This window comes from Rasamsonia byssochlamydoides (genome assembly GCF_041956645.1).
Source record: "Rasamsonia byssochlamydoides strain NRRL 3658 unplaced genomic scaffold VTN77scaffold_86, whole genome shotgun sequence".
NCBI classification, from domain to species: domain Eukaryota; kingdom Fungi; phylum Ascomycota; class Eurotiomycetes; order Eurotiales; family Trichocomaceae; genus Rasamsonia; species Rasamsonia byssochlamydoides.
In genome coordinates, this window is record NW_027192469.1 from 19,255 (window position 1) to 39,695 (window position 20,441).

The window sequence follows — 20,441 nt, forward strand, 5'->3', positions numbered from 1 at the left end:
CGTACATGATGCGGACATGCAGAACGGTTTGTCGTTCAAGACCTGTATGTCCGGTACACTTCGTGGAGTTGAAAGGGTCAGAAGAATGATCCTCTACAATAAGGGAATCCTAACTACACATTCTATCTATCCATCTAGACAGGTTGCTGAATGCCGGAAAATACTTCAGAGTGTGCAAATGATCCTTGCTTGGAATTAGTTAATTGGCATTCACGGCCTCAGGGGGCCTGTTGTTATTAACACCATTTGGAATCATAGCAATCGAGAGTCGTGCGTATCTAGTATTCAGTGCCCCTTCTGCCAGTCCCTGCATTGTATTTTATTAAAAACAAACCCTCATCTCGTACGGCTATTGTCTCTCTGGGCTCCTAGTACGGCTGGCTAAATGAAATGGATTTAGGCAATCATGCTTGGAAACTAATCCGGGAAGATCAATTTTAAATTCTCAGCAGGATCCGACAATTAGTAGATCGACTGCATGGACTATCACCTCATTTAGCAATCAAGCGTTTACCCGACTTCCCAGGATCCCGTGCTTTTAATAATATTAATATCTCTTGATGTCTTGGAGTAACCAACATTCGAGACCTATTTTTCTTGCATATGCGATCGATTATAGCAATGTTAAAAAGGAACTAGCCATCTAATCAAAATATTTTACCTCAATAGAAGAAAAGAAAAAAAAGCCGCCGGCGTTATTTCGGAGTGAGGAGTCTACGGGAATTGGATGCCCAAGGAAATCGTTAATATATAACATGTCGACCAGGCAAGATCGCAACTAAAATTAGGCCTGATGACCCGAATCGGCTGGGGGAGGAATACGGAGGCCTCCGGGAAGGCCCGGAAGTTAAAGTGAAGTAGCATTTCTCGTTTATATATAGTCCGTAATCATGACTGGAAACGAGCTGAGGAAAGCTGCCATGTCCTGCCGGGCCTGATGACAAGATGACAGGCTGCCAGCAATATTGATAGATAAAATAATGATTAGGTTCGACTGTCCCATATTTTTTCTCCGTATACTCGTGTTCATATAGTAGTTCCGCGGTACATTTCCTGACGTTTCTAACTCAACAATTCTCAACAAACGTTACTTGAAGTCCTATTTGCAACCAATTAAACCTACAGAAAGAATCTTGATTCCGATTTTATCAAAAGGTGGGGAACAACGCCTGCATGCTGACAACTTGCAGTGACAGGGCTGACGAGACGCCGAATGCGGTTAGGATGCGGAGTCATGACATCAACTTCTATACGGAAATTAATGTACTGCACTCGCATCACTGGCTATATATTGAATGAGACACTTGGTTACACGAGGCGTTCATCATGCTTCCCCTCACTGCTTATATATTGGTCGCCCAGACCTGAAGGGAGAAAATTCTAAAATCAAAACGACCCTAGCTTTGAATTCTGGGCTGTTAAAGTCCGTGTCTTGCAACTTGTGACCTTCTTTTATTGGTTATTCTGAGTCTCCTTTCGACTTATTCCTGGATATGGCGTCAAGTGAGAAAGAAAGGATTGTCATCGTGGGCACCGGCTGGGCAGGGTACACTCTTGCGTACGGCCTGGACTACAGAAAATACTCAATTACAATCATTTCCCCGGAGACGTCGTTTGTCTGCACGCCTTTACTTGCCAGCGCAGCCTGCGGATTGTTCGACTGTCGTCTAGCTCATGAACCAATCCGACGCAAAGACCTGCACGCCGCATACATAAAGGCCTACGTTACCGACATCGATTTTCACCACCAGATTGTATTCTACCGGCCGGCGTTCGAGTCGCTCAAAGATCAGCAGCTGCAAATCCCTTACGACAAAGTCATCATCGCGCCTGGTTGTGCCACCAATACATTTGGCATTCCTGGCGTGGAAGAACACGCCTTCTTCGTGAAGAATGTCAACGATGCCAATACCGTTCGTAGTCGGCTCAACGACAACTTGGAGATGGCCTCGCTTCCGTGCACACCCGAAGCCAAACAACGGCAATTGCTGCACGTCATCATCGTCGGCGGTGGTCCCACCGGCATCGAGATGGCGGCAGAGTTGATGGATCTCTTTGACGGGGATCTGGGACAGATCTACCCACACCTCAAGGGCAAAACCTCGGTGGCAGTCCATGACGTCGCCCCTCAGATCTTGTCTCCGTTCGACCGCAGGCTGCAGGAATATGCCACCAATACGCTGCGCAACCACAAGGTGGAGATCAAGGTCAATTCGCACATTACAAAGGTCACGGCCGACGCGATCGAAACAAAGGAAGATGGTCGGATCGGATATGGAATGCTGATCTGGGCCACGGGCAACAAGCCGCGACCACTGGTGGAAAAGCTCAACGTGATGAAGTCTGACCACGGTCTGAAGCGCATTCTCACGACAGACAATCTCAACGTTATCGGTCCGGATGGCAAAGTGATCCCCAATGCGTATGCGCTGGGCGATGCTGCAGACATCGACGGGAGCAGCCTGCCGACAACCGCTGAAGTGGCAGTCCAGAAGGCTGACTATCTGGTGAAGCTTCTGAATTCGGGTGGAAAATATGCGCAGCCATTCAAGTATCGGCAAAGATCGCTGGTGACCTATACGGGCGCCAGGGATGGCGTAGTTGGAGGGAAACACGACTACACGGGCTATGGTGCTTGGCTGAGCTGGCGGTCTGGCAACTTCTTCTGGACTCGTTCATGGCGCCGGAAGATTCTGATGTGCCTGGCGTGGGTGATGGATTGGATCGATGGCCGGGAGATTATTCGACACTGAAAGAAGATGTATGTACTTGGTAGTCGTAATTCGGGTGATATGTTTTCTTTCGGATATTTGCGGCAGCTGGAGTAGAGCTTGGTTCACATGTACAGTACTATGCACAACACTTGCAACGAGAACTCAGTACAGCTGATCCGTTCGTATCAGACAAACTTTTCTTTCTCCGTCCCCTCAACAGTTTCAAGATGTAACGTGTCAGCTCGTAACTCGTGCTTGCCTCTCATCTGATTCAGAACCGCGGCAGCTGTGCTGGTCGACGCTCCGCCTCCAATCTTCGCCTCATCGCCATCAAAGTACTTGGCGATTTCCTCCAGAGGAGTGTTCTGCATGTAGTCAGCAGAGATTCCACCATGTTTGTTCCAGCTCTATCCACTTACTTTGGTCTCAACCCACAAGAAATACACGACGACGAATATCACAGCGAGAAAGATGTCATAGAACTGCGGTAATTTGATCAGACATTCGAGTTAACGTTGTCACCGAATAGAAGTGTTCATAGCTAACACTCACGATGTAAAACTTCCACCCGGCATTTTCGACGCCAACCGGGTTGACATACTGATTTAGAAATAGTATTCTCTCATTAGAAGTGCGTTTGGAAGCGCGACCAGAGACTTACGAGAGCTGCTAACTCCAAAGAAAGTCAGACTGAGACCCTTGGCTCGGATCTCATACGGTAGAATCTCGATCGGATAAGCACTGTTAAGCCCCTGCCTGAAGACGTCGTCAGAAAAGGCATGACAAAACCATCCACTGACCCAAGGGACGCGGGACTACAATACCATCCACAATTAAAAGCTGTGTAAAAGAGGAATATCATCACGATGACCCCCTTCGCATCTCCCGCATTTCCCGTCATGTTGTATCTTGCAGACAGGGCAGTCCAGAACACGATGAAGACAATCATGGACCCGGTGCTGCCAAGGACCATCGGCCGACGACCGAAACGATCGATGTTCAAGGACGCCCATATCGCAACAATGAAGTTCCAGATCTGCAAGCCACCGTTCAATCCAGCCTGTTCCGAACTGGTGGTGATTCCGATCGTTTCGAGGACCAGAACAAGATAGTACGACACCAGCCCGTTGCCGCACCACTGCGAGAAAAATCCCTGGAGGTAGCAAATCAACGTCCGCTTGCGATTTCCCGGCGTCGAGAGGAGGTCCATCCAGCTGATGCGGCTCGCGAATTCCTTCTCCAGAGCTAGCGTCTCTTTGATTTCAAGGAAGCTCGCGTTGACGTATTCTGTCATCGCATCGTTTCCGTGGTATTTCTTCAGGATGGACAGCGCTTCGTCATGTCGATCGTTGGCGATCAAGAATCGTGGTGACTGTAGGATACATATCAGCATAGGCGCTCACCCAGTCTTCCAATGTTAACGGCCACCTCTGGAAGGAACCAGATGAAAACGATCTGAATGATGGCTGGAAATGCTTGCAGCAACGAAGGAATGCGCCACGCCCAGTCGCTGTTGATGTTGATCGTGCTGATAGAAACAGCTATTAGTCTAATGCTTTGCAATGGATTTCTCGAAACCTACCCAAATGTCACCCATGCCGCAACAATGGAGCCAAAGTACCAAGTCGAATTATAAATGGCCGTTAACCTGGCTCGATGCTGAGTATGTGCGAGCTCCGTGACCATCAATGGTGCGCTTCCATGATCGATCATGACTATATCAAGTGAGTTCCATAGCTTCTGCTGCGACTACGACCTTGTTGCACGAATTCGTATTTTGCATACCTCCAAATCCGATGATAAACCGAGCTCCGACGAACATGCCAACTAGACAAAAGTCTGATCAACACGTTGATTCCATGTACCTGCTATGAGTGCCGCTATCATAGAGCCATCGTACCCGTTCACCATGGAGGTGGTCAACGGGATGATGAGCAGGGCGTATAGACTTCGTAGACCAGGCTCCCGCCACCAGGTCACCTTGGGAAACGTCTGGTTTCCAAGGGTAAATGTTCCTTGGGATTGTGACGGAGCGGCAAGCTTGGGCGCCATGGCTGAGGCATGTATGTGCAATGAAAGACTGTTCGTTCAATTGAGTCATATCTACAACACTCCACAGGAGGCAATTACAATACTATATGTAGCTCTCGCAAACCAAACCATAGTACTACTGGACGCGGGGTAAGCTTATACCCTGTCACAAACTACTCGATTTGGACCGGCTTCATTGGTCAAAATATTCAAGCCGGAATGTCTCCGCGAGCTGTTATGATATTTTTTGTGACGCAGGAGGGAAACGAGTGGACGATGAAGAAGAAGTCGGCTGAGCCAAGCAAGGGGGTGAGAGGAAATGCCCAGAGAAACGTATGGTGACACCGAAGACGACGCGAGATCTATCCACAAGCAAGGACTGATTAATCGTACATACATACAAAAAGGAACCAGTTACCTAATGACGGAGATGGGCCTCTCGGATGCGACCTGCCATATGATGTATTGAAACTCGTCAAGAATGCAGTTATTGTTCAAGGAGGTGTTTCGCGGCTGAGAATATCATTAAGTTAGCTAGTCATCGAGCTACCTAAAGCATTATTACTGTAGTGTCAAACAAAGAATTCAGTCTCCCAAGCCGTGGATATCGACTACCATATTTGGCCCTATCAACCGTGGATGAGCATAATATTGCTGTTTACGGGAATGCAAAGTAATAGTTGATGGCTCTGGAACTCCTACTTCCTCTCGTAGTCTCGACCTCGAGTCATGAGTCAAACACATGATCGGCTATCTGAATATTTTAGAAACAATAGACGCTCACGTGGTGATGAGCCTTGGGCAGCTCCTACCAATCATCGATGAAACTACGTCTGTTCTGACACCAAAACCCTGGATTGTAAAGTGCTTTCCCCGCATTCTTGATAAGGGCCGGACTTGTTGCCTCTCTGGTCTAATTTACCATGCATGGAGCGCGCTTCGGCGGATTTCTCGGAGGGCGGCGCAATGCTGAGTTGTCCATACATACACACCTTCCTCGTTGGTCTCTGTGCAGGTTAATATTGTTCATGAAAGGAATTAGCTGGGTGGACTACGTGGTCATCCGTACTGTATATACGTCCGTCTTCTTCAAAGAGCGTTGATGATCATGATTGTGACAGAATCTCTATCCCATTCTTTATATCCACAACTTTCTTTCGTAGAGGGAAAAAGAGCACAGCATAGTCAAGACATCCAGATAGGGTGATATTAGGTATTACAACTGGACAAAATGGGATATTTCCCTTACCTACGAACAGAAATTGGCACCGGTTGGACCTTTAAACAAGCCGACACGTCTGAAGATTTCCTGCCTGTCGCACAGTTCCCCACAACGATCCATCTCGACCTTCTCCATCACGGACGCATTCCAGAGCCGAGTCAGGATCAAAACTCGCACCTGGTGCAGTGGGTGGGTGAAAAGAAATGGATTTATCGAACTAGCTTTGAAACTCCAGTCCTGGAAAAGTCCTCATCCTCGTCCTCGTCGGTCGACGGTGTTGTTAATCATGTCCTTGTTTTCGATGGCATCGATACCTACGCAACTGTCACTCTGAACGGGCACAAGATTCTCGACGCTGGCAACATGTTTCTCCAGTATCGAGTGGACGTCACAGATAAGCTTCGACAAGATGGCGCTAACGAGCTAACCATTCTCTTCGATTCTGCATATCTGGTGGGGAAGCAGCTGGAGAAGGAACAGGGATACAAGAATCTTTACTGGAACGGTGACTCCTGTCGCATGAATGTGAGAAAGATCGGGTGTCATTTTGGCTGGGATTGGTGAGTGGAAATCCAGACAGCTGTCAACGCACTCCCATCCTGATCGTAAAACTTGGGCTGTAGGGCACCGACGCTGTTGACCTGCGGGCCGTGGAGACCCATCTACCTCGAAGCGTTTACTGCTCGCATAAGCGATTTGGGTATTGATCTTGTAGTCAATGACGGGTTGGATGCGGCGATGGTGAATATTGCCGTCGAACTGGAGGGGAATGCTGCCAAAGGCGCTGCAGTACAAGTCGCGATATCTGATCCAGAGGGTAACCCTTTCTCGCAGACAGTTATCCAAGGTTCTGGAAGTTGCACTTTCACCATCCAAGACCCCCGATTATGGTATCCAATCGGCTATGGAAATCAGCCATTATACTCCATCTCGGCAGCGATCAGTGGTGGACACAAGATAACGCGTCGTGTAGGATTGCGACTGCTAGAACTCATCCAACGACCCATCCCGGGAAAACCCGGTACGACATTTTTCTTCCAGATCAACAAGATCCCCATCTACTGCCGGGGCTCCAACTGGGTGCCGGGGGATACCTTTCTTCCGAGAATGACGGCAGCACGCTATCGACAGTGGATCCAGCTCGCTGCCAGCGGAAATCAGAACATGATTCGTGTATGGGGTGGTGGGCTGTATGAGGACGATGTGTTTTACGACATCTGCGACGAACTGGGCATCCTCATCTGGCAAGACTTCATGCTCGGCTGCGGTGTGTATCCCGTCAACGACTTCATGCTGTCCACCATCCGGGCTGAAGCAGAATACAATATTCGCCGAATGCGCCATCACCCGTGCATTGTGTTGTGGTGTGGTAATAATGAAGACCATATGTTTGCGGAGCTGCATAAACTGGAGTACGATATCAACGACAAGAATCCCGACAATTGGCTCAAGACAAATTGGGTTGCCCGGTACTATTATGACAAGATGCTTCCTGACATCTGCGAGCAGCTGGTGCCACGGGTTCCATATCACAACAGCAGTCCCTACGGCGGATCCTACAGCAACGATCCCACCGTGGGCGATATCCATTCGTGGCAGGTCTGGATGGCCGATCAGCCACGGTATCCGTACCAGGACTACGAGAAACTGACGGGGCGGTTCGTGAGCGAATTCGGAATGAAGTCGTATCCAGCGGTGCAGTCGATCAAGCAGCTCATCACTGATGCAAAGGAACGGCATCCTCAGTCGCGCACCTTCGACCTGTGGCACTGCGCGCCAGAAGATCAACGGACGATTGCGATGTACCTGATCGACAATCTTCGTCATGGATACACGCTCGAGGAGTATGTCTACGCCACGCAGCTGAATCAAGCCGAGGCAACCGACTACGCTCTGCGAGCATTTCGTCGATTGTGGAAAGGGCCAGCAGCTGAAGAATGCGCAGGAAGCCTGATCTGGCAGCTAAACGACTGCTTCCCAGCAGTTAGCTGGTCTCTGGCAGATTCATTCCTGCGTCCCAAGTTGGCCTACTATGTTTCCAAACGGGACTTTGATTCTTTGATAGTCGGGGCATCGAGAAGGGTTGTCGAGCAGTCAGATACTGAATTCACAAAGGTCTTTATCCGGCGTGCTGTATACGCGGATATTTGGGCATCAAACGTTTCCACTAAGACGCTGAACATGAATCTCACCGTGTCGTTCTTCTCCGTCCTCGATGGTAGAAAACTATCCACTGTTGTCGAGGATGTGAATCTTCCCGCGAACTGCTCCATAGAATTGAAATGTATTCAGTTTGACGAAGACTGGGGCCTTCCACCAGAGAATGTCGTTGTGTTCACGAAGCTGACGAGGAAGAACGAGACCGTTTGCCGGTACGTCGACTGGCCACAGCCGTTGCGTCATCTAGACTTGTCAGGGGCAAAAATACACTTGCGGAGACAGGATGCTGCAACCACAGATGATAAGTTGGCAATTTCTGTGAATGTCGAAGGGGGCGTCGCCAAAGGCGTTGAGCTTCGTGTTGATACGGACGATCCCAACCTAGTGGATGCGTGTCGATTTAGTGATAACTGCATCGACCTAGTTCCCGGAGAGGAGCAATGCGTTCTCGTCACGCTTGAGAGTAGTAGTGGGAATTCTCTTGATTCACTCAAGATTGTCGAACAACATTACGTGTAGAATCCAAGCATCTGAATCAGAAAACTATGATATCGAGGGCAACATCTATACTCCTGACGTTAGATGGTATAAAATACAGTATATCTTAACACAAAACTAACTTATTCTGTGACCTAGCAACTAGCATTATAGCGATAGATAGTTGATTATCAATGCATCTGCGTATCCCACTCCTCTTCCAGACTTCGAATACCACGCTCCACGGGCCATGCTGTTTCAGTTTCTATCTGCCGTAGCATTTGTATGACTGCTACCTGCTCCGTGCGGTTTTTTATGGCGCGGCCACCTGTGGTATTAATATTAGTGAATATTTCCATTAATAAGCATAGTGATGAGGTAAAAAACCAAGTGGGAAAAAAATCAAGACAGAGAGAGGGGGGATGGAACTGGTAAAGCAACTTAACCGTGTAACCAGAAATAACCCACAGACAGCAAGAAGCCCAGCAGCATTCACGAGAGTTCCAGGATGCTTCGGATTGGGCGAGACAATCAATCCGCGTACAATCCCGCCCAACTGAGCCGTGTGCTCGGAGATTTCAGTCTAGCATGATAAATCATTTGATTTATCAGCATCAACGGTATATAGATGCACTCGACTCAAAACACACCTCGATATACCGAAAATAGCGCAAAAGATTGATCCCGCTTGCTTGGAGCGGGTAGTGCAGAGCCAGCAGGACTTTGCAGAGTTGGTAGAATTGCATCCCAATGACTGTTGACGGAGCATGATTAAAACCCGTCATATCGCACAAGGAGTTGCAAAGGCGTAGAGGTGTCTTACCGTGCCAGGTACAGAGATATGGGATGATTGGAAAAGGCTTCTCGTCCTTGATAATCGAGAGACGGCGGAAGGTATCTGGCAACCGCTCCCTCCACGAGTCGACGTCGCGCTGTAGCTCAGTCCACCTGTCGAGATTCGAAGCCATCTGCGGGTTAAAGTAGTGGTTGATCACCTTGGCAGCCAGCCAGGTGATATTATTCGTCCAGTCGTCATCCGAATCTCCCACGAAGACGACGTAGTAGGTACGGTCAGTCGTGTCGATGTTTGTGGGCGAGCTGTTCGGCAGAGCCGTCAGGATTTCCTGCCGCACGTAGGTCCAGAATGCCTTGTGTTGCAAGCTTCCTGGGCGGAATTTGTTGCGATTGTAATGAAAGAGGGAGATGCATCCGCGGAGATGCCGCTGGAAGTCAGTCTCGTTGCCTAGCATCTCGTACATGCGGAGAATCACGGTAGACAGGGGCAAGGCACTTTCAGAGGCCAGGGACAGATCCTGCAAAGCGGGTATCGATGATGCACACAGGAGTCGTGGTATTCAACTGCAATGAGAGAATCGTATGACGAATCTACGCGGCTGAGATGACTGGCCGAAAAGGCGAGAATGGCGTCCAGGAGCATGGGACAGGTAAGTGCGAGATGGGGAACAGCTATCGAGAAATGATGTTTGGGATCGTTGAGATCCAGCTACAAGATATCAAGTTAGAATTGCCAGCGGAGGATGTAATATCCAGCGAAAGCTCACCCAGCTAGCCAGATTATCAATGTAATGGCGCAACAACCGGGCCATCTGCGGATCTTCGAGCGGTGCCCGGGGTCGAGGCGTATAGATGGATAAATTCGAATGGAGACTCAGGGTGGGGGAATCCCCTGTCAACTCCAGATTTGTTACCAGTCCTTCTGAACCTGTCCCTGGGGACAAGTAATTGACAGGAGATAATGAAACGTGTGGAGGGGGGTTGGAGGCAGCATTGCTGGTTTGTGACGGTTGAATCCGTCTGTCTGCGATGGCAGAATGATCTGGCAGCAACTCGTCAGAGGCGTGTTCGTCAGGGTACAATTTCGACGGACCTTGGGTAACAACTGATGCGTTTTGGACATTCGTTGCTTGTAGCGTCCCAGTCGCCTGATCACCCTGTTGACTTTCGGTATCGTCATCGTCTTTGGTATGCCTCACTTGATGAATGAACCGAACTACGTAACTCCTAGATTAATTTCCTATCCCACGGAAACGTGATGGAGGAAGAATGACACATACGAGAAGAAGGTGTCTCAAGCCAGACATGGTCTGGCGGGAAATCAAAGGTCGTCGCATCCGGATCAAGACTGGATGTCGAGTCGAGTGTCGGAGTGGACGGAAACAAGCAGCTTCGTCGACCGATCTCACAATGACGGCACTTGGGCTTACGTTCATCGCCTGGTTGCATGCCGGGAATTAGACAACGAGCTGAATCAGGAAAGCTTTCCACTAAGTGAGGACGATGCGATACATTTCATGTGTCGTTTTTGACACGTTAAGCTACACAATTAGTCAACCCAGTTGACAAGGAATCCTCAAAAAAAAAAACAAAGGCGGACACCAGACCACACAGTCATGGAAAATTACCATCCTATCCAGCTGATGCATCAGCGATCGTCAAGCTCATACTATGGCCATTCTAATTGGCAGGGCAGATAGCATGCTGATGGTGATGACCAAACAAACTCACCGGTTTTCATCCGTCGTTGAATAATCCTGGCTCCCAAGACCGCGGTCGCCATCGTAGCAGACGCATGGCAGCGTCGTTGTCGTGAACAGAACAAGCACTTGGCTCGTTGAATTAGCCGGAGGAGAAGTCGATAGCCGAGCGATAGAAAATCGAGGCGTGGGATGGATCTTGATGGCGAAACAGCCGAACAGGATAGAATGCGGGGTTAGCGAAACTGTCATCTTGCTTCCCCGGATTTACTATTTTTGGACAATATTTATTATGGCCTTGAACGCATAGCAAGTCTTGTCCATTTAGGCGTTGGCGCTATGCCAGTACACTTCTCAAAAGACTTAACCCCACAAATCCCCAGCAAAGATAGTACTAAGATCGTCTACTCAGTAGACCATATTTCGAGGCTCGTCAGGGTGCTTAGACTATGTCCGAAATAGAAGACAATATCCACTTGCTCTATGTAACTAGGAGAGCCAGATATGAAGTGAAAAATCGATCAAGTCTTTTGTCTCTAACAGTAATGCGTATACGTGCTTCAGAGAGACGTATACGCGTTCAGAAATTTGCATTGTGTGAAGAAGAAGGCAGGTTACTGATAAGCCAAACCCCAACTATCCGGTAGATAGACACGGCAGATAGAGTGCCATCACGCCCAGATCGTCTTTTTCTTTTCTTTTTGTCAATCACTCATCATTCCTGGAACTTGCTCAACGTCAACCGAAGAAAAGACCATCTTGCGGCTCTTCAAACTCTCCTTCCTTGGACTTGGACTCTGAAAGATGCCCTCGATCTCCTCAAAGTTCCAGCCTCTCGTCTCGACAAAGATGAGGTGAACCACGAAAGCACCAAACGCGTCGAAAAGGATGTAAAACAGATAGAACCTCCATGAAACGTTTGCGATCGCGATTGGGGGCACGTACGTGTTAATGACCAGCACGATGTTACGGGTCAGGTTGTAAAAGGCGAGACACTTGCCACGCGCGTTGAAGGCGAGGACTTCAGAGGGATAAAGGGATTGACTAGGCACCTGCACCATGCGTCAATTAAATTTTTGGTATTTATTCCGACACAAAGGATTTACCCAGCAGAAGGCAAACACAACCAGGAAGATGTACAGAAAGGTGATCCCGACCCCGCTGACGACAGGCTTCCCCCCGTGCTGCGCGGTACAGGCCGTGATGATAGAAAGCGACACGCTCATCAGGATGCTACCGGTGATGAGAAGTTGGCGACGACCAAAGTGATCGATCAGGCAGAGACCGGAGAGCGAGGCGACCATCATGATTGGTGTCTGGAGCGCGTTAAGCAGGAGCTGGGTCTTGATGCTGGTAATGCCGACGGTTTTGACTGAAGAACAGATCAGCAAAGAATTTTTCAGTCCACCGTCATTACGGGGAGAAAAGGGATAAAAAAAATAAAAACAAAACGCACCCATCAGCGGAAGATAGTAGCTCGTAGGCGGAAGCTCAATCTCCGAGAACCAGGCCACGCAGATGGCAAGCAACGTCCGATATCGAGCACCTGGAGAATTGAAGAGGTCGCGAAAATCCCAAAACCGCTTATCAGAGCCTGTAATAGAGACCACCTGCTGCATTTCCTCCATCTCCAGCTGTACAATGGCCGAGTCCGGGTTGCCGTCGCCGTGGTACTGGACGAGGATCTCCTTGGCTTTGTCTGGTCGGTCTTGTGCCATCCACCTGCAGCAGTCAGATTGCTGTCTAGTAGACGTGCTTGACGGTTTCAACTGTATCTACTGACCATCGTGGTGTCTCCGGCATGAAATAGACGCACGCCAATAGTATCAAACTCGGCACTGCCTGGACGGCCAAAGGCAGCCTCCACGCCAGGACGGAGTTGTTGGGCAGGCAGCTGAGACCGAACTCGAGCCAGCTGGTGGCGATCGTTCCGCAGAAGAAGAAAGCTTGGTAGAGGCCGGTTAAGAAGCCGCGGTATTTGGGATAAGCCATCTCGACGACATATGCGGACCCGAAGCATTGGCAATGACGGCCCCGATGCCGAGAATAAATCGACCGGCCATCAGATCATGCCGGGTGCGCGCAGAGGCCTGGACGACTGCTCCGATAATGCAGATCAACGATCCAAATGCCATGCCGAATCGACGACCATACCAGTCGGCCAGCGGTCCGGCGAAAAAACAGCCACAGATTTGCCCGACGACATAAAGCGCAACAACGGCGCCGTTGTTGGCAGGGGTCAGATCGAAGTACGTTGCAAAATCGTGCTCTGCAGAGAGACCTCCTGGATGATCTTTCAGCAAGAGGATTTATTTATACTAAATACATACATACAAGGCATATAACAGATGGATAATGAAAGTGGGCATGCTGCAAGCAGAACGAGAACTCCGGAAAAGGCACGTAGTCGAGAGAGGTGCTAGCTTACCAAACGTATTGGCATCAAAACCATTCGTAGTCGAGCACATATATGCCACGGCCAGACACAGATACAGCTTCAGGAAGCTCTTTCGAAAGGGACGAGGATTTTCCTGAGCGAGGACCTCTGCCAGAGCCACGCTGCGAACTCCTGACACTTGCGCGGCGTCGTTCACTCTATCAGGAGCGTGCTCGACATGCTCCAGCGACGGGACTTTTACCGATTCCTGCTCTGGAATAGCCATCTTTGTCTCGATGACAGCTTCACGATTCCAGTGAAGAGGCTGGGGGTTCGTATACACTTGGGGAAGACCCGAGGTCCTGTGGAAGATTCCAAATACTAAGAAAGAGGTAAACACAGGATGGAGTCTCCTCTTTGAGAGAAAGAAAGATGAAGAAAACGCCGAACGCACGTCTCTTCTCGGGTATTGAGAGTGTCTGATGTCTATCTATATTGTCTGGGGGGATCGCTCAGGCTAGCTCCATACAATTCCGGGGATGTGGGGTATAGGGATGGATCAAACTCGACGAGAGTTTCTTTAATAAAGCATCTACAAGCACATCAAACTGCTATCCAATGCTGCAAATCTCAGGTATATCACGCGAAGTTGGCTGGCTGGTCCGCATTGACTGTCCTACGCAGGATCGCTCTTCAATCGCTTCGACGATGGTGCTGGTTTCAGGATCTCGGTCCTAGACGTCAGGGAGATTTGACAATATCCAACCCAAAATCACTGAACTCAACCCCGGGCCTGAATTGGGGTACTTCCTAAAATGGAGAACACTAACGCACGAACGCTTAGCGTTGCCTGTCAGATGCATGATCTCGGCTACCAGACGGATTGGTAACTACGCGAGATTGCGGGGTTTATTCATCATGCCTAATATGTAGCGAGTTTTCTTGGGGATGGTTGGCGAATATGTCGGCTGAAACAATATTGAAATATCCGCCGTTCAAAATTGTGCTGGCATATAATCTCCAAGGAATCGAGAGACGAAGCAACCCACTCGATGGGCCACGTAAATCCATCCTGTTCATACAGCAATAATGTCTGGAATCGCAATTATAGGTGCCGGAATCTTTGCCACTGAAGGTGCGACTCTGTCTGACGTACATCTTGTCTCAGGCAATTCCCATAACCATTGCTGGATAATGATCACACTGACATACAATAGAACATCTTCCCTCACTCAAGCGGGTCGACGCAAACCTCAAGGCCGTCTACTCGCGCTCAAAGTCCAGCGCAGAAAACTTCCTCTCTGCGGCGCAGAAACTCGGCTTTGCAGCTTCCCAGATAGACTTGTACTCAGACGACTCGGAACAAGGTCTCGACGACCTATTGAAGCGCCCTGACATTGCAGGAGTCATCATCGTCCTGCCTATTACCATCCAACCTGCTATCATCCGGCGTTGTCTCGCAGCGGGCAAGCATGTTCTCTCGGAGAAGCCCATCGCGGAGGACGTTCGTTCGGCGAGAGAGCTCATTTCGGATTATCAGCAGAAGTATGCTCCCGAGGGTCTCATCCTAAGCATCGCCGAGCAGTTCCGATACATGAAAGCAAACGAGGTCGGGAGACGGTGGATCGTCGAGGATAACGCCATCGGCACCTTGATCCAGGTCCATGTGCGGATGTGGCGAAATTTCAAGCCTGGGGGAAAGTATGTCGAGACAGCCTGGCGCAAGATACCAGCTTACCAGGGTGGCTTCGTCCTGGATGGTGGAGTACACCACATCGCGCTGGCGCGCTATGTCTCGGGTCAAGAGATCGTCGAGACGAGGAGTTTTGCAACCCAGCTTGCCGCGCATCTACCTCCGGTTGACACGGTCAACGCGGCGATCTTGCTCAGCGGCGGCGCTTCGGGGACTCTGTCCATGTCATTCGCATCTACTAAGCCAGCAACCGAGTTCGTGTTTATAGGCACGAAAGGGACGCTGACGATCAACATGGATGGCCCCAACACATCGGTCCTGAAACTGCAGAGTGAGGACGGCAAGCTTCTAAAAGAACAGACGGTCGAGAGCCAGGGTATCGACTGCGAGATAAAGGCATTCCTGCATGCTATTGCAGCCGGCAAAGCCGAAGAACGTGCCGGTGTCATTGAGGCTCTCAATGATGTGGCGGTTGTAGAGAGCCTTTATGCTGGCGGGGGTAGAGTTGATATCTGGAAGTCATAATCAGGGCTTTGGTACAGATTGTAGATAGATACAGCGCGAAGATATCTACTGATTTGTGTCGAGAACGGCAATGTTGACCGGATGTGAGAAGTAGTAGGGAGGATGATCCCCGCGCTTTAATTCTATCTGACTCTATCTCAAGTGTATACGGGACCCATACTGTGTCATGCAGTAGTGACATCCTTTAGAACGGCATTTGTTTGCTTGTGGCTGGGCAACCAGTAGGAGGAAATATATTTATTTCGAAGGCATCACCAGAGATGAATAACCACGACATAACAATGAGTTGGACAGAACTCCAGCCAGAATTCAGTACAGAACCGGACATTCAGACTCTCTCAGACACATGAACACGCCAAATTTGTACACTAATGCAAGTAGTCTACACAAGAATGCCGAGAGCAAACATCCCCCGAAAAGAATGCCATTGCCGATCACGTGTTCGGCAAAACCCCGTTCTTCGCTTCTTCTGGTACGTGGTGCGCCGTATCGCCTCGACAATAACTATCAATAGCCTGAATAATTAGCCGGGGAGAGCTGTTTTGTGATTTGTGAAATGCTGCCATATGAGTAAATCCGGGGATGGTGGTGATTAACTTAGTATAGCGTATAGCAGTTTTGAAGCCTGGGTGCAGAACGACATCGTGGAACGGGAAGAAATGTGCATTTCTCTCCTGCACTCGCTGGCCTCGTGCCAATATAACGTTCTGGACACACGAAGGCTGTCGTGTGCGATATCACGTTGAGTGTTGTCACTGTCACAATCCTTGCCGCACAGGAACAGCACAGCATGTCGATGCAAAGAATCATCCCCATCGAATCGGGCTGGATGTTCAAAAATACCTCCGAGCCAGATTCGTCCTTCATGCCCGTGGCCCAGTTCCCGACAGCTATCCACCTCGATCTAATAAAGCACGGCAAAATCCCCGATCCATTCCTGGACACGAACGAGGCAGCTGTGCAATGGGTCGGGGAAGAAGTCTGGATTTACCGCACGTTATTTCCTGCACCGCAAGGGCTGTCAAGTGATATCAAGGTCGAGCTGGTCTTTGATGGACTGGATACTTATGCAACTGTCTCGCTGAACTCGATGGAGATCTTAAAAACGGAAAACATGTTCATTCAGTACCACATCGACATCACCGACAAGTTGAAGGAGACTAACATCTTAGACCTCCGGTTCGATTCAACGTGGCTTGTTGGCAAGAAGCTGGAGAAGGAGGCGAAGGACAAACTGCTGTTCTGTCATAATGGAGATTCGTCTCGGCTGCAGGTCAGAAAGGCGCAGTATCACTATGGTTGGGATTGGTAGGTAACCTGCTCTAAGCGTCGGATATCAATTGACTGAAACTGTCAGGGGTCCAACGCTCCTCACACGCGGGCCCTGGAGACCTGTCTATCTGGACTGCTTTCTGGCCAGAGTAAGCGATTTGACTGTAAAGTGTGGTCTCTCCGCGTCGTTGTCTGAAGCCACCATTGACGTCCTCGCGCAAATCGATGGACTTCGTAACGGCAAGATTGAATTCGAGTTGTTTGATCCCGACCATAATCTTATTCAGAAGGAAGGAACAGAGCTGCAAGATGCAGTGTCCGAGATCTCATTTCACCTTGGAAACCCGCAACTGTGGTATCCTGCCGGCTATGGCTCTCAGCCCCTGTATACCGTCAAAGCCAGTCTCCTATCTGACTCGGGCCATCTTCTATGCACCTCCTCAAAAAGAATCGGTCTTCGACGAGTGGAGTTGATTCAGCGGCCCCTCAAGACAGCGCCAGGAACGTCATTCTTCTTCCAGATCAACGGAATTCCCATATTCAGCCGCGGAGCAGATTGGATCCCTGCCGACTCTTTCCTGCCCCGCGTCAGCCAGGACAAGTACTGTGCCTGGGTCAGGTTCACAGCGAAGGGGAACCACAATATGATCCGTGTCTGGGGCGGTGGAGTCTTTGAAGATGAGAGCTTCTACGCGGCATGTGATGAATGTGGCATCATGGTCTGGCAGGACTTCATGCTGGGATGTGGCGCATACCCAGTGACGCCGGCCTTCCTCGCACAGATCGAAAAGGAGGCCATCTTTAACATCAAAAGGCTCCACCACCATCCCTCCGTTGTCCTCTGGTGCGGAAACAATGAAGACAACATGTTCGCTGACCGGTATCCATCTGGCTATGACCCTGATGATCTAAATCCAGACCACTGGCTCAAGACGCGCTGGCCGGCACGCATTATCTATGATAAAATACTCCCAGAAATCTGCGCCAAATACATCCCCGAGACGCCCTACCATCCTGGGAGCCCCTGGGGAGGTCGGCCCAGCAACGACCCGGCGGTGGGCGACATCCACTCGCGGAGCGTGTGGATGAATGCACTGGAGATGTACCCATAGTAGTATTATCCCAAGCTGTCAGGTCGCTTCGTCTCCGAGTTTGGCGTGAAATCCTATCCAAGTCTGCGCACGCTGATATCCTGCATCACGGACCCTTCGGAGCGACACCCACAGTCGCGTACGTTGGATGCGCGTGGAAAATCTGCCTCCAAGACCCCATGGGCTGGTGACTTCCGGAATATCGCTCTCTACATGTTTGAGAATCTTCGTCATGGGTATTCCCTGCCGTTGTATGTGTATGCCTCGCAGCTGGTCCAGGCGGAAGCTATGACATTTGCGTACGTCTCCTGGCGACGTCTTTGGCGTGGTGAGGGACGCGAAGAGTGCGCTGGCGCGTTGTGCTGGCAGTTGAACGACTGCTGGCCTTGTGTCAGCTGGTCGCTGGGAGATTACAATCTGCGTCCCAAGCTGGCGTATTACACTATCAAACGTGCCCTTACTCCACTGGCTGTCGGTGTTGCCCGCGAGGAAATTGAAACAGGTCGCAGAGATGAATTCACACGAGTGCATGTGTATAAGGAAACGCGGCTGCAGGTATGGGCATCGAATTTCACGACGTCAAAGGCCAATGTAGATCTGCACCTACAGGCCTTCGAAGTCTCCACTGGCGCCTGCCTCTGGGAATGCAGACAGAAGGCAGCCAGTCTTGCGGCGAACCAGTCCACCGAGCTGATTGATATTCCTTTCCCAACACCACCGCAGAGCCGAGGAACAACCATCGTCGCAGCACAACTGCTTGATCCGGCCAATGGGACTACCATTGCACGATTTGCGGACTGGCCACAGCCTTTGAGACATATTCCACTGCCAAAGCCCACTATCAACCTGATTGTCGATGGCGATTTGGTCCGAGTCAGCGCAGATCTCCCTGTCAAAGGGCTGCAATTAATGCTGCAGGACGATGGAGATGGCGAGGATGAGATAGAATGGGACGACAACTGTATTGATTTGATGCCAGGCGATGAGCAGATCATCCATGCGAGAGGCCTGGCAGGTAGGAAGGTTCGTTTACTGCATTTAGCCATTGCGGCCGATGACTAGATAGAACGGAGGAGTTGCAGTCAAGGGTGGTATGGCTGCAGTGAAGCTCAGAAGATCAGCGCAGGAACAAGGTAGAGAACGCTCCAATCCCTGTGGTAGCTGCTAGGATCTCTCTCTTATATGATCGACTCATCTAATAGCAGAACGGTCAGTTTACATCATCATTCACAAGGTCACGTGTCATGAGCTGTTCACCGTATACTCGATGTATGAGCAGCTGATCACTGAACAGCTCTGCAGAATTGCCGGCAGCTCACACTCATATATTTCTCTTCTGCACGACTATCCGAAGAGAATAGATTGCCGAGGTACGTGAGGAGACGGGTCAAGAATCGGGAAATCGAAATATCCTCTGTTAACACGATGACATGAAACATTATTCGTCCCGAATAGGTTTAATAGAAGTGATCAGCAAACAAACGAACTGAAATTTGTCATCATGCTTACAAATTATGAGCTGATTACAAATTCGCGAGCGGGGTCCGCAATTTGTAAGCAGGATGACAAATTATGCTGTGGAGTCTCGAAGAATGAATGTACCGAGGGACACACATATTGGAAAATATATCCTCAATACCTGGAATGCGGGCGAGCTTGAGAAGTCCCAGAAATGAACAGGATAGTTCGTTGCTGTTTCCTCCTCATTTCTACTATACTATACTTTGGCCACCATGCCCCTGTACGAGTTCGAACACGCCATCCAGCTCTCTGCTCAGCAGAAGCAGGCCCTCGCTCGCGCGATCACTGACTACCATGCCACTACATTCAACGCGCCTCGCTTCATCGTCAACTGTCGCTTTATCGATGTGTCACACGGGCCCCTGTCTGACACGTACGTGGGCGGCAATCCACGCAAGATCAATCGATTGTTTCTCAGTCTGAGGAGCGGCACGGGACGGACCCCGGAGCAGCTGCAAGGGATGTCCGACAAGCTCAACGATATCTGGGACGGTATTGTCGGTAAAGACAGTCGTGAGAAACAGCTGCGTGGCATCTACATCAAGGGAATTCTTGACACCGCAAAGGAGGGTGGCTTTCACCTTCCCTTGGTAAGCCAATTGTTCCCGTTGTAATTGATAGAAACCCGCTGACTTCAAACTCTCTTCCAGCCTGGTCATTTTGAGGAATGGGTTAAAGTTAACACGCCTCGGTTCCAGAAGCTAGCAGCGGAGGGAGACCCCGACTTTGTTCAGCTCGTCGAAGAAATCGAAAGCCGTCCTGAGTTCCAGCGAGACCAGGGAAGAAAGGACGTTCTGTAGCTGGGACCTGCATATAAAATGCAGTGAAAACTGATGGACTAGTGGAATCTTTGGATACATAAC

At 49.8% G+C, this 20,441-nt stretch overlaps 7 protein-coding genes across 7 annotated transcripts; 5 read left to right on the forward strand and 2 right to left on the reverse strand.

Annotated features, from left to right (window-relative positions):
- Window positions 1-1,493: 1,493 nt before the first annotated feature.
- On the forward strand, window positions 1,494-2,753 carry VTN77DRAFT_9285 (uncharacterized protein; the record flags this gene model as incomplete). Its single annotated transcript, XM_069425876.1, has 1 exon — window positions 1,494-2,753. One exon carries the CDS (start codon window positions 1,494-1,496, stop codon window positions 2,751-2,753), a length of 1,260 nt encoding a protein of 419 aa, XP_069273966.1.
- A 3,223-nt stretch (window positions 2,754-5,976) lies between these two features.
- On the forward strand, window positions 5,977-8,646 carry VTN77DRAFT_9286 (uncharacterized protein; the record flags this gene model as incomplete). Its single annotated transcript, XM_069425877.1, has 3 exons — window positions 5,977-6,156; window positions 6,214-6,527; window positions 6,591-8,646. The coding sequence occupies 3 exons, from the start codon at window positions 5,977-5,979 to the stop codon at window positions 8,644-8,646; spliced, it is 2,550 nt and encodes an 849-aa protein (XP_069273967.1).
- Window positions 8,647-8,795: 149 nt separating this feature from the next.
- On the reverse strand, window positions 8,796-11,351 carry VTN77DRAFT_9287 (uncharacterized protein; the record flags this gene model as incomplete). Its single annotated transcript, XM_069425878.1, has 7 exons — window positions 8,796-8,932; window positions 9,073-9,187; window positions 9,255-9,917; window positions 9,995-10,108; window positions 10,167-10,615; window positions 10,680-10,747; window positions 11,131-11,351. The coding sequence occupies 7 exons, from the start codon at window positions 11,349-11,351 to the stop codon at window positions 8,796-8,798; spliced, it is 1,767 nt and encodes a 588-aa protein (XP_069273968.1).
- Window positions 11,352-11,803: 452 nt separating this feature from the next.
- VTN77DRAFT_9288 (uncharacterized protein) lies at window positions 11,804-14,339 on the reverse strand (the record flags this gene model as incomplete). The annotated part of the gene is made up of 9 exons (XM_069425879.1): window positions 11,804-12,151; window positions 12,206-12,471; window positions 12,556-12,821; window positions 12,883-13,045; window positions 13,111-13,368; window positions 13,528-13,838; window positions 14,006-14,068; window positions 14,157-14,210; window positions 14,311-14,339. The coding sequence occupies 9 exons, from the start codon at window positions 14,337-14,339 to the stop codon at window positions 11,804-11,806; spliced, it is 1,758 nt and encodes a 585-aa protein (XP_069273969.1).
- A 226-nt stretch (window positions 14,340-14,565) lies between these two features.
- Window positions 14,566-15,694, forward strand: VTN77DRAFT_9289 (uncharacterized protein; the record flags this gene model as incomplete). Its single annotated transcript, XM_069425880.1, has 2 exons — window positions 14,566-14,611; window positions 14,694-15,694. 2 exons carry the CDS (start codon window positions 14,566-14,568, stop codon window positions 15,692-15,694), a joined length of 1,047 nt encoding a protein of 348 aa, XP_069273970.1.
- A 796-nt stretch (window positions 15,695-16,490) lies between these two features.
- VTN77DRAFT_9290 (uncharacterized protein) lies at window positions 16,491-19,119 on the forward strand (the record flags this gene model as incomplete). Its single annotated transcript, XM_069425882.1, has 3 exons — window positions 16,491-17,002; window positions 17,052-18,077; window positions 18,141-19,119. 3 exons carry the CDS (start codon window positions 16,491-16,493, stop codon window positions 19,117-19,119), a joined length of 2,517 nt encoding a protein of 838 aa, XP_069273971.1.
- Window positions 19,120-19,790: 671 nt separating this feature from the next.
- VTN77DRAFT_9291 (uncharacterized protein) lies at window positions 19,791-20,378 on the forward strand (the record flags this gene model as incomplete). The annotated part of the gene is made up of 2 exons (XM_069425883.1): window positions 19,791-20,168; window positions 20,229-20,378. The coding sequence occupies 2 exons, from the start codon at window positions 19,791-19,793 to the stop codon at window positions 20,376-20,378; spliced, it is 528 nt and encodes a 175-aa protein (XP_069273972.1).
- Between the last annotated feature and the right edge of the window lie 63 nt (window positions 20,379-20,441).